At 39.7% G+C, this 12,697-nt stretch overlaps 1 protein-coding gene across 2 annotated transcripts; it reads right to left on the bottom strand.

Annotated features, from left to right (window-relative positions):
- Nucleotides 1–35: 35 nt before the first annotated feature.
- LOC117431695 (eukaryotic translation initiation factor 2D-like) lies at nt 36–12,396 on the bottom strand. Of its 2 annotated transcripts, none has more exons than XM_059004986.1 (15): nt 12,179–12,396; nt 11,483–11,673; nt 9,807–9,890; nt 8,008–8,098; nt 7,766–7,873; nt 6,863–7,101; nt 6,255–6,372; nt 5,858–5,903; nt 5,650–5,756; nt 3,038–3,193; nt 2,634–2,723; nt 2,292–2,387; nt 1,932–2,052; nt 759–933; nt 36–224 (listed from the first exon to the last, which is right to left on the bottom strand). In XM_059004986.1, exons 1-15 carry the CDS (start codon nt 12,232–12,234, stop codon nt 154–156), a joined length of 1,749 nt encoding a protein of 582 aa, XP_058860969.1. In that variant the 5' UTR covers nt 12,235–12,396; the 3' UTR covers nt 36–153. The 2 variants fall into 2 exon arrangements, with proteins under 2 accessions (XP_058860969.1, XP_058860970.1); XM_059004987.1 differs by lacking the exon at nt 12,179–12,396 and adding an exon at nt 11,794–12,148.
- Nucleotides 12,397–12,697: the final 301 nt, after the last annotated feature.

The raw sequence follows: 12,697 nt of genomic DNA, 5'->3' as shown, positions 1-12,697 counted from the left end.
GACATTTATGGTGGGTGGACGTTTCAAGAAGAGACTTTGAGAAGAATATGGATTTTATTTTAGTTTGGGAGTTTCAGCACACAATCATTTCCTAACCGTTTTATTTACAAGGTCTCAGTGCTGTGTGGCCTGTGAGGATGGAGCACGATGCCCTCACTTCTTTTTCCCAGGCTTCGGTGCTTTATCGAGTCCCAGGATGTGTTTTTGAGGAATTTTGTACTCGTCTGCAAAAGACAAAACGACTCAGTTCAGTAAATAAAACATACAAACTGATACCTCCTTACATCCCCACATTCTGAATCTCTCAATAACTTGTGGTTAATAAAACGTCATAAACAAGTAATACCTTTATATAAACCAAGTTATATTGCAATCTGAAAAGCAGTGGTCTATGTGTTAGTAATTAAAAGGCAAGTAGGATGTACAAAATGGGAAAGCACCATAGATAAACATTGAAAATATTTAAACAATGTGCAATACAGGACCTGTCAATACAGGCTGAGCCAGGAAACCCCCAGCGCACACACAGAGGCTCCTCACCAGTAAACCTCCAGTGCTTACGCACACACAGAGGCTCCTCATCATCGCATAATAAGCACACAGTATGTGAAAGGTTTAACATATTTACTGGATTACAGCCAAATGCAACTTGAAACATCTCCAGGAGCCTAGGTGCATGCTGGTGAAAACTGGTTCAAAATCAAGGCAGTTATTGAACTTACACCCACCTCCCAAGGAAGGCAAAGACCCGCACTCACCTACAAGCAGCCTGCCCACATGAACGAGCTGGTTCCCTTGGATCTGCACCAGGACCTTGTCCTTTGACCCGGGCAGTGGATTGACAGCAGAGCTGGCTTGCACTCTCTGCTGTAGGATGCTGGCTATGGAGTGAGGCTCCAAGCCGTACAGCTCCAGGTTTTTAATTAAAGTCACCTGAAAGATTAGAACTGTGATCATCGACCCCAAGCCCAAACTGTGGCTGTTATACTACTTTTAACAGGCAAAATGTTTCACCCTTTTTGTACAGTAAATGGTTGTTTTACGCTCCAAACAATCATACAGAACACAGAAGTAAAAGTGCACTTCTTTTTTCAGATTTAATATAAGTATAACTAAACATAACATAACATATAATAACAATAGTACATAATATTTAATTTTACACTTTGCAAAAAAAAATAGATTCTAAACTTGGCTCACAAGGCGTGGCCCTGTTCCCATTTTTATAGCAGTGGCGTGCAAGATCCTTTTCAATTTATTAAGGCAAGGTCGACGCCAAACCTTTATGAATTCATAAAACCTATAGAACTGCATGGGGCATCACCAAACACCCTATAAACCTACTATACGCCCCGCATTAAACACAAATAAGCCTATTACTTTTATATTTAATAGAGATGTGACTCAGAATAGAGTAAGCCAGTCTGGTTAAACAGGCAGAGATGAAAAGCTGTGGGGGAACTAGTTCACAAGATCACAATAAACCCTGAACCGACTCAAACTGCTATTCAGTGGGGTATAGTGTACTACCTCCAGGTCAGGGCTTCCCAACCCTGGTCCTGGGGATGTGTGTCTTCTGTTTTTCATTCCAACTGACCTCTCAATTACTTAACTAAACCCTTAATTGAAATAATAATTTGCTTAATTAGACCTTGGGGTCCCCAGGACCAGGGTTGGGAAGCCCTGCTCTAGGTCTTTAAGAGTGAAGGGAGTAATGTGCCTGGGTAGGGGTCAAAGTGTTTAGAATACAGGGTGTCCCATTAGTCAGGCATCATAGGCAATATCATGTATTTTGCCGATTAGGACGTTCACAGCCTGTGGACTATCTGCACCGCACATCAAACTAATCTGAATTCATTCCTCTTTGCTTGGAGACATAGAGACAACTAATATTAACAGTGATGTCTGACTTATGGGACGCCCTGCAGTACCTTTTTGTTGGAGCCTCTGGATACGATGGTGATGTCTATGGGTTCAATGTGCCCCTTCCTGATAATGGGCTCCTGGCCTGGGAGGAGAAGCTGATGGCAATGCTGCATTCTATCCAGACACCTGCAGCACACACAAAGGACATTCAACCTTTCAAACAGGGCAGAGGAGTCCTCTTGACAGCAATGCATTGAGGCTTATTTGACATTTTAAAAAATGCTACATGCAAAAACAAAATAATGTGCACAAATACAAATGGTCTTTTTTTGTATTTATAACTTTCAGATATATATTTGTAAAAAAAAAAAAAGGGGGGTTTCAAATTACAGCTTCAATTCCTATAGAAAGTTGATATGTTTTACCTGTTGAAAAGATCATCCCATTTGAGTTTTTCAATTTCCTGATATTCTTGTTTGTCCAGAAGAGAATCACAGAGGATGGGGTTTATTGTCACATAGCTGTGAAGAATGGAAAAAGTGAGATCCGTCTTCATTTTACCACCTTACATACAGACACAGCACTTCAAGACAATCACACTTAGTGAAATGCCTTCACTGTGGTTCACTGCAGCTCATTGCTGGAGTCACATTTCTGTACGATTGCTAAATTACTTCTCCAAGCTTTCATGACCCTGAACCCATGCTGATTTGGGAAAAGTAAGTCAGCTATTGTTCAATTTTAAAAAAATCATGGACGTAACTTACTTTTTGTTTATTTCATCAACAAGCTCGTTGCTTTTCACGTAATTTGTGATGATGGTTCTTACTTCGGCTGCAGTGAGAACGGCCCCTTTTCTGTATCAAAAGGCAAAGCACTTATTTAATAATGCATATCACACTTTACAAGCAAAAAGTACAAAAGAAACAGCAACAAAACTAGGCGATAATTACCAACATAAAGTAAGCTAGCAGGGTCTATGCACTCCTAATATCATTTACTAGGGTTGAGTCTTCCAACAGGATAACAGCATAGAAAAGCCACAGAATGGAAATCAAACTACCATTGCATAGCAGTTTGACCCCACACCAGCATTCCCCATGCAATGGGTGTCTTTCCATCCCTGCAGCATGTATTGTGGAGCATTGATCATTAGAAGTTGAACACATACTTCAGCTGTGCATCTTGGAAGAGGGGCAGCAGTCTGGTGGAGACGCTGTAGAGAGTGCTGATTTCGGGGGGGTGGTATGGCTTCTCTGCATCCCTACAGCTCTCCTCAGGAGCCTCCTCCAGCATGGACCCTTCAGAGACGCTGAACGAGCGGATCCTTCGCAAGACAAGAAAACATTTCCCAAGTTAACTACGGGACCCTCCCAAGGCTTTCGGTGTCGAGAGTTTAAAACTCGACCCACACGAATCCAGTGACCTCATTCCTTTATTAAAATCCAGAACTTCAAGACAGATTCATCATTGATATGTAGGTAGGACCGGTCGACCCGATTGGATTTGGCATGGGGCATGTTCTCCTGGCATACCCAGGAAGGCTGAACGAATGCTGTAGTTTACTTGGACATCGCTGTGCAGCGAGTCCTCCCAATAATGCTGCATTTGTACCTTGGTGGCAACGGCTACTTTCAAGCCTATAATACACCCAAGGGTGGGGTCAGTTCGTGCTTTTTAAAATCCATTTCCAATTCCAATTCTGATTCTTTTGAAGGAATTTGAATTGATATTTTAGAGACAGAGTTTGTTGTGACTGTTCAACTGCTTTCATATGAAGCCAATTTAAATCAAGTTCAATTAAAGTAATTTGTTGCCACTGTGAGAAGCTCATTTTAACAGCTTAATTGCAATGTTGATTAATGATGTGTTTGAATTGGAATTGGGAATTGATTTTAAAAAGGAAATGGAATTGAAAAACAGGAACCCTGAACATACCCATCCACAGCATTGAGTGGAATGGGTTGAGGATCAATGATCTATATATATATATATATATATATATATATATATATATATATATATATATATATATTATATATATATATATATATATATATATATATATATATATACATATACACAGACGTGCTCAAATTTGTTGGTACCCTTACAGCTCATTGATATAATGCTTCATTCCTCCTGAAAAGTGATGAAATTAAAAGCTATTTTATCATGTATACTTGCATGCCTTTGGTATGTCATAGAATAAAGCAAAGAAGCTGTGAAAAGAGATGAATTATTGCTTATTCTACAAAGATATTCTAAAATGGCCTGGACACATTTGTTGGTACCCCTTAGAAAAGATTAATAAATAATTGGATTATAGTGATATTCCAAACTAATTAGTTTCTTTAATTAGTATCACACATGTCTCCAATCTTGTAATCAGTCATTCAGCCTATTTAAATGGAGAAAAGTAGTCACTGTGCTGTTTGGTATCATTGTGTGCACCACTCTGAACATGGACCAGAGAAAGCAAAGGAGAGAGTTGTCTGAGGAGATCAGGAAGAAAATAATAGACAAGCATGGTAAAGGTAAAGGCTACAAGACCATCTCCAAGCAGCTTGATGTTCCTGTGACAACAGTTGCAAATATTATTAAGAAGTTTAAGGTCCATGGAACTGTAGCCAACCTCCCTGGGCGCGGCCGCAAGAGGAAAATCGACCCCAGAGTGAACAGAAGGATAGTGCGAATGGTAGAAAAAGAACCAAGGATAACTGCTAAAGAGATACAAGCTGAACTCCAAGGTGAAGGTACGTCAGTTTCTGATCGCACCATCCGTCGCTTTTTGAGCGAAAGTGGGCTCCATGAAAGAAGACCCAGGAGGACTCCACTTCTGACAGAAAAACATAAAAAAGTCAGACTGGAATTTGCTAAAATGCATATTGACAAGCCACAATCCTTCTGGGAGAATGTCCTTTGGACAGATGAGTCAAAACTGGAGCTTTTTGGCAAGTCACATCAGCTCTATGTTCACAGAAGAAAAAATGAAGCTTTCAAAGAAAAGAACACCATACCTACAGTGAAACATGGAGGAGGCTCGTTTATGTTTTGGGGCTGCTTTGCTGCGCCTGGCACAAGGTGCCTTGAATCTGTGCAGTGCACAATTAAATCTCAAGACTATCGAGGCATTCTGGAGCGAAACGTACTGCCCAGTGTCAGAAAGCTCTGTCTCAGTCGCAGGTCATGGGTCCTCCAACAGGATAATGACCCAAAACACACAGCTAAAAGCACCCAAGAATGGATAAGAACAAAACATTGGACTATTCTGAAGTGGCCTTCTATGAGTCCTGATCTGAATCCTATCGAACATCTATGGAAAGAGCTGAAACTTGCAGTTTGGAGAAGGCACCCATCAAACCTGAGACAGCTGGAGCAGTTTGCTCAGGAAGAGTGGGCCAAACTACCTGTTAACAGGTGCAGAAGTCTCATTGAGAGCTACAGAAAACGTTTGATTGCAGTGATTGCCTCTAAAGGTTGTGCAACAAAATATTAGGTTAGCGGTCCCATCATTTTTGTCCATGCCATTTTCATTTGTTTTATTATTTACAATATTATGTTGAATAAAAAATCAAAAGCAAAGTCTGATTTCTATTAAATATGGAATAAACAATGGTGGATGCCAATTACTTTTGTCAGTTTCAAGTTATTTCAGAGAAAATTGTGCATTCTTCGTTTTTTGTGGAGGGGTACCAACAAATTTGAGCACGTCTGTATATATATATATATATATATATATATATATATATATATATATATATCTGGTATATACAGACTCACTCTCTGTGTTTCCAGTCCACCTCTACGATGCTCTCCACCCCCTTGCTCAGCTCCTTCACCTGGATCAGCTTCCTCTGCTGCTGCATACACTGAAGAAACTTGGACAGCTGTGGGATGGGGAGACAATACAAACTCGGGGTTACTGAAATTAACTCACAGGCAGGGTGACTGACGTTAACTTGGCTCGTTCCAAAAACTGCCAACATACCTTTTTGTAGCTGGACTTCTTGATGTCGAGCTGCTTTCCACTGGGGCTGTAAAAGAGGATGTCTGACAACTGATAAAATGACATGGAAATGAAGTTCTTTCTTAATAATCCTATTGATATGTTTGGAATACTTTTGGACGCTAATTCATATAAAATTCAGGAATAATTCTATAGGATTTCATAAGAGTAACATCTGAATAATTCTTGCTTTGTAGTTCAATAGCATGTTAGTAGTGCAAAAAAAGCAGATTTTGTTTCAGACTAATCATAGTGTGAACAAAAGGGTTTGTATGGAGAATTACAGAAGGTAATTGCAATTAGTGACCACCAGGTGTCACTGTGAAGCTCCCCCTGTGTAATACACACAAAGTCCAAGGAGGGGTACATGGGGTTTTACCAGCAAGCGAACATGTGGTTGCGAAGGAAGGTACTGGTCAGCAGGGGGAGGTCCGACTTCTTCACCTTGATTTTCAGAGCGTGGAGGAAACACTGAAGCAGCAGCTCATCCATCTGCTCTGTAGAGAAAGAGGAACGAAGGTTTGAGTTAATCATCTACACTTTCACAACTCTTCTTACCTGATTATTATCCTATTATGTTTTTTCTCAGTTGTCGGTTTGCTTTAGATCATTGTTAACAATGATTTAAAAAATTTTTTTTACTATTCCAGCATAAATGCCCTTTTTCAACAATTTGTAAAAAGTTCATTTCTGGCTTCTGAAATGGCTGCTAAGGGTTGTGCAACTGTAATTTCTGCCCCCTCTGCAACTGTGAGTTAGCAAAAGGAAAATCTCTTCACTGAGGGGACAGAAATTAGAACTGCACCCCTCCCCATTGCCACACACATAAACCCATCATCAATCTACACTAAGAAACACACACATGAACAAATACACCTTACAACCGCCTGTTTTATTAAATTACTGTTAAAAACTTAACTGCACATGCAATAACAATGTAATTGTGCAGAGTTTGTAGCAGTCAGGTATCACGCAGGCTGTGTTCACCTTGTGGAGTCCTTCCGTCCTCCTCTGCCTCCTCACTGCCCTCTCCTGCTTTCTCCTCGGGCTCTGGACAGTGTGGTGTTGTCTGCAGGTCCTGCAGGGTCCTGGCTGCAGTGTTTGTAGAGGGACTGGGCTCCTCCTCCTCCTCCGCCCCCTCGCTCCCCTCTGAGTGCTCTTCACTGTCTGCAGGCTCTGGGTCTGACGGGGCGATGGTGGGAGGGCTGGACTTGTCTCCGAATGCCCTGTAAAATAAATCCGGGATGGAAATAACAACACAACAGTATGATCCATTCCTGGTTTTACTATGAGTTTCATCAGACACACCTTGTTACCTATACACTGTGTCTAATCAAGCGTGTGGTAAATCCTGGAATGGGTCACACTGCTATGTAACAGGAGTCTTATTTTCATCCCAGAAATACACAGTAGGGTACAAAATGGTGAACCCCACCTGTCAAAGAAAAAGCCAAACCTTTGATCAGATCACCTCCAAAACCCAGTCCGTACAGTGAAAGGTCATCGTTTACTACAAATATCCGAGAGGCATTGAGAAAAACCTCCAAGATTGGATAGGCAGTCAAAGTTAAGGGCTCTCAACACATTCACCATTAGTGGTTTCACTTAGGTTCAGGTCAACAGTTCCAGAGATGAGACAATCTACACATCAAGCATTAATCAGACTGGACTGCTCCTCTGGATGTGGTCCCTGTTTTGGCTGATGTTTTCCTGTTCCTGCCTTTGCTACATTCTCTCCTGAGCTGGTGAGTGTCCTTTCATCAACTGGCTAAAATGAGTGGGCTCATAATTCTGTACGTCAGTGTAAATACAGCTGGCATGCAGAGAAACAGAACACTAGCAAGATGCTGATGCAGAGAGAGATGAACAGTGAACTGCAGCACAGCTTACCATAGCTGGTCCATGTAGGTGTGGAAAACCGAGAGCCCTTTGCCCTTCATCCCTGCCCCCAGCATCTCTGCAGTGGACATGGTGGCTGTGCCAATGCCCACTGGTGCTCTGCAACAACACAATTTCAGCACAGTGTAAATTCAAGTCTTGCATTGCTGAGCACGTGGCAAAGGGGGAAAATGCATGCAGTGGTCGCCAGGATGATGGTGATGATGATGATGATGATAAAAAGGGTTATTTACCTGTTTCTGACTACAGTGATGGCACAAAGATCACCCTGTTTCACCCCAGGGAGGCCAGAGGGGGGCACTACAACGCCAGGTAACATGAGATCTGACACAAAAAAAAAAAAAGAGAAAAGTTTAGACACTGCAAACGAGACCACGTCTCCTATCAAATACAGTAAATAAAGTTCCCTTCAGTGAGCAAGCCATTAAACAGCTCAGAGCAAACAAATTCCAGAGAACCTGAAATATCTTGAAGGAGCAATCTCTAAATGTAGTCCACTAGTAGCTTTTAAAAACATAATAAAAAAAAACACATTTACAATAATGTGTTTGTCTTTTATATAAGAAAATGTCCAACAAAATGACAGCAGTACATATAAGATGAGGCTGGAGTTATTTATTTTAATGTATTTTTTGTAGGATATTTTCCACTGAAATGCAATTGGAAAGCAAGTGTTTGAGTCTGTGTCACTGCTGTAAAGGGCATGTCTATAGAGCTGAAGCTGGTTTCATTTCATTAAGGCTGGGAACTTGCTTCCCTCTCAGCATGCTTCCCAGCACGTCAACATGATGCCAGTGAGATCCTGCAGGATCCCAAGCTGGCCAGACACTGCCCAAGATATTTACTGCCTCAAATAAACCCTGTTTATAGGTCAGCTTTACTGGAACTGGGCAGCCTCCTCGTCCACCTGGGAAACAGCAGGTCAACTGCGGGACAGGCTGAGGCGTCTATCAAACAGCCGGTGACAAACACAGACATTTGCTGTGAACATGCTGGAACATGGCAGGGTGTGGGGAGCTGGCTCCGAAGACATACACAGGCTTGCAGCGGCTAAGGGTCAAATCACCACTGGTTTCAATTACTTATTTATAAAGTAAAATGAGAAAAGCCTCCTGTTTTTTTTTTTTGAGAAAGCAGGCTAAGATTAGAAACTGGAACTAGTCTTTCCCAGTATGGGTTACAACAATAGGGCATCAAATTTCCCTCTGAACATTCAATACACAAACTAGTGAACCAAACCCTGTTACACCACATCTTCACGCATTAAAAAAACACTCTGCTTCTGATAATGACATTACCAAGAACTGAATGGATATGATTATGCTCTGCCAGCTTTCCCATTGGAACTGTGCCACCTGCTATAAGTTAATGCTGTTAAACAGCACCACCTGGTGCCCACTAGAAATGTGTCAAGGCATACATACCGTATTCACAGTTTTTGTAATTGCTTATTTGACTTAACTCGTATAAGCAAATATTTTCACTATAAGTTAACTGCTCTCAGTCGAACCCACTCTTACATGTAATTATTTACTGCAGTCTATTTTGCTCTTATTTGAATTTGATCTTATTTGCTACTGATTTTACTGTACTTTATAACTACTCTGTAATATGATATTCTGTAACGGGATACTCTGTAATGTGATATTTTATAATGTGATAATTTGTAATGTGGTACTTTGTACTCCGATATTTTGTAACAATTGTAAGTCGTCTGGATAAGGGTGTATGTTAAGAAATAAATAACAATAATAATAATAATAATAATAATAATAATAATAATAATAATAATAATAATAATAATAATAATACAATTTCCATTTAATTAGGTTCCGGTACAGGCTTTTTCTGTAGCTGATATTCTCTCCACTCATCAACCTGTAAACTTTTTTTCTTAGTCACTATATGAACCACAGTACAGCGATGGACATAAAACTCATTGCACTGCTGTTTGATCCAGCATTTATTATGCATAAATCAAAAGCATGGTTCTTTTAACAAAGCTCATTATAAAGTGTGGAACTTTATTTACCTGCCCCCCCAGCAAGCTTCTGTAACACGGCAGGCCATGTTGTGAAAACTGGCAAGAGGTCCGGGAAGAGCCACAGGGTATACACTGTCAAACAAAGGAACAGATTTACACATGCTGCTCACACGCACATTCAGGACCTTTTTATCAACTAAAAGGTAAGTTGGAACTAAGGAATATGTCACAGTGTGTCTCCTACATGCAACCACGGATGTCGTCTTACAAATTCTGATTGGAGGATAGGCAGGGGCAGTCAACTGCTATTTGATGAAATTTAAAAATATATGCATTTGAAGTTGTATTCTTCCAAACTTAAATTGGTCTTACCACTAGAGCACTTCATATCTGCATAAATTGAGTAAGGCAGATATACTCTTGATGGAATCCCATACATCCGAATATGATGCTCTCAGTTAAATCAGGGCACCCCACACTGTTGACCACACTTCAAAATGATCAGAATTTGTTCAGTTTGCTTAATAATATGTTATATGTTATACCTAAAATAAATAAACAACCAAAATGACTATCAATTATGCCTGTGATGTCTGACTTAATAGTATGATTCATCTTGATAGTGGATAGACAGTTTACAGCTGATGATTATTTATGATCCAATTATTACATAAATAAGCTATTTCAACTGAATGAAGCCATTGAGATAAAAAACAAACGGAAAAAGCATCTCATTTTCTTTCAGCAGACATCTGGGTGTCGGACATACAAACAGTTATTAAAAAAAAAAAAAAACAAGAAGGACATAATGCAAACTCCAAAGCATTATGCAAAAGCTTGTTAATAAAAAAAACATTTGTATGGACATCAAATGTAGCCCGTTATTTATGATTTAATCTCACTGTGATCGGAAACAGCTTTAATCATTTCAAGGAAAGCACTCTGCTCTCTGAGTGAAGAAAGGAATATTGGAGACAGCCTGCAAAATGTTGCATATTAATAGAAGTAAAGGCAGGAAATCTCTAGGTTTTGCAACACAAGATCACAAACCGTGCAGGATAGCTAAAACAAAGAGGATCTGCTATGCCGTTTGGTGAGGAAGAGTCTAGTATATTCTTCATGTGTTCGAGAAACTGAAGTTCCAATCACTGTTCAGCAAAGTGGAAGGAATGACTAGACTAGCCAGATGACAATACCATCTGACATCTGACAGCTATGAAAAAGCATTTTGGGGAAAATATGAATTCTTGCCACAAATGGGGTGAATGAGCAGCAATATTTATATCACAATAATTAATCCAAATAAAAGCAGATCAAATTTTGCTGCTGATTGTACGAATCTGTACTTTCTTAAAACCCCTTTTCCTGGGAAACAGTTTGCGGCATTCAGGTTTTTAGAGTACTTCTTATTAAGCTCACTAAAAACCTGGAATGGCTTAACCTGCTATGCAATGGGAATTGGTACGTTCTTACATCGCCCCCACCCCACCCGAGTTAAGTCTATATATACATATATATATACACACACACACTCACGATTCAAACTGTGCTTTTTAAACTACACACCACTGCTGCTGCCACTGTGGAGAGCAGGAAGGTGGCAGTGTAGTGGTTCTTGATCTGTCCAAGGCATCTGATCTTGCTACAGACCTCACAGTGTTGTGCAAATCTTGACCACACAAGATACAAACTGAGTATGTATGCATGCATGTATGGTACAGTACCTGTTGGGTAAAGCTTTCTTTCCACTTCAAAGAATATTGGATTTTTGTGCATGACGTACAGTGTAACAGAGTCCCCTTTGTGTGTGTAGATTTTCACCACATTAAGCTCCTCCTTGTTAGGAATCAGCTCCGAGATTTGCTCAGCAGACAGTATAGGGAAGGCAGTGGAGATGTCTGCCTTTAGTTTCCTCCTAAAAGATATTGAATAAAAGCTGGATTTAAACATAACTCATTAGATACCCCGGAGTTTGGCACATTCTGTGGAGGGCAGTCTTGTCTAATCTTTCTTAAAATAAATCCAAACCACTTACAATTCATTCGTTTTTGAAATCCCAAACTCAATGTTTCAAGAATCAATCCTCGTTAATTTGCTGATCACTCAATAAATAAGAGACCAGCAACATTACGTTAAAGACAGCTTTGTTATAGCTTTGAAGCAGATGCATTCTAATAATAGCCCGGCTGACAACATAGTATAAGCATTATCTAGTCTGATCCTGTTCCTAATTTAACTAAAAGCACGTCAACTATCAGGTAACTAAGTCTGGGTTGAAGAGAAGTTGCAAGCTATAACAAGCTTGTTATTTCCATCTCCACCACCAATACTACTTATTTTAAGTAACATGCATACGAAGAGGGCTAAACTGACACAATGCCATTTTTAAACTTCATATATAAACACAGCTGGAACGTCACCTGTCAGAACCTTTGATGGCAATGTTGCATTTTACTCGAAACGGTTTTGCAAACATATTTAAAAACTAAAATAAAAAAATATCCTCTTCGTAAATTAATTAAGACCCTTTGAAACCGATTTCCTTGACCATTAACGCATAATACTGTATATAAATAAATGCAGTTTTTCACATATGAGCAGTGGAAGCGACCATCTTTTGTAACACTAAAAGATGTCCGAGTATAGAACAAGGCTGCGAGTGATATAGTCGTCCGTGTAACAGCCTGAATATTCATACGTAATGAATTATAGATGTTTTATTATTTCATATATAGTATTTTTTTCATGAAAGACAAAAGAAACCCTAAAATAAAATATCTGAAAGGTTGCACAAATAAAATAGTTTTACAAAAGGGTTTAAAATGATTTGAAAAATAAATATTTCAAGACGTTTCGGACAAAAGCCCTTCAGTTGTATAGAAAGAAAAGCAAATACTGTCCAGTAAACGTGTTATTTTTCAAAAAATATATATTGTGAA

The sequence above is a fragment of the Acipenser ruthenus genome, chromosome 30, assembly GCF_902713425.1.
Source record: "Acipenser ruthenus chromosome 30, fAciRut3.2 maternal haplotype, whole genome shotgun sequence".
In the NCBI taxonomy this organism is placed as follows: domain Eukaryota; kingdom Metazoa; phylum Chordata; class Actinopteri; order Acipenseriformes; family Acipenseridae; genus Acipenser; species Acipenser ruthenus.
Note: the sequence above shows the minus strand (reverse complement) of the source record. Positions and strands in the feature narration are given on the sequence as shown.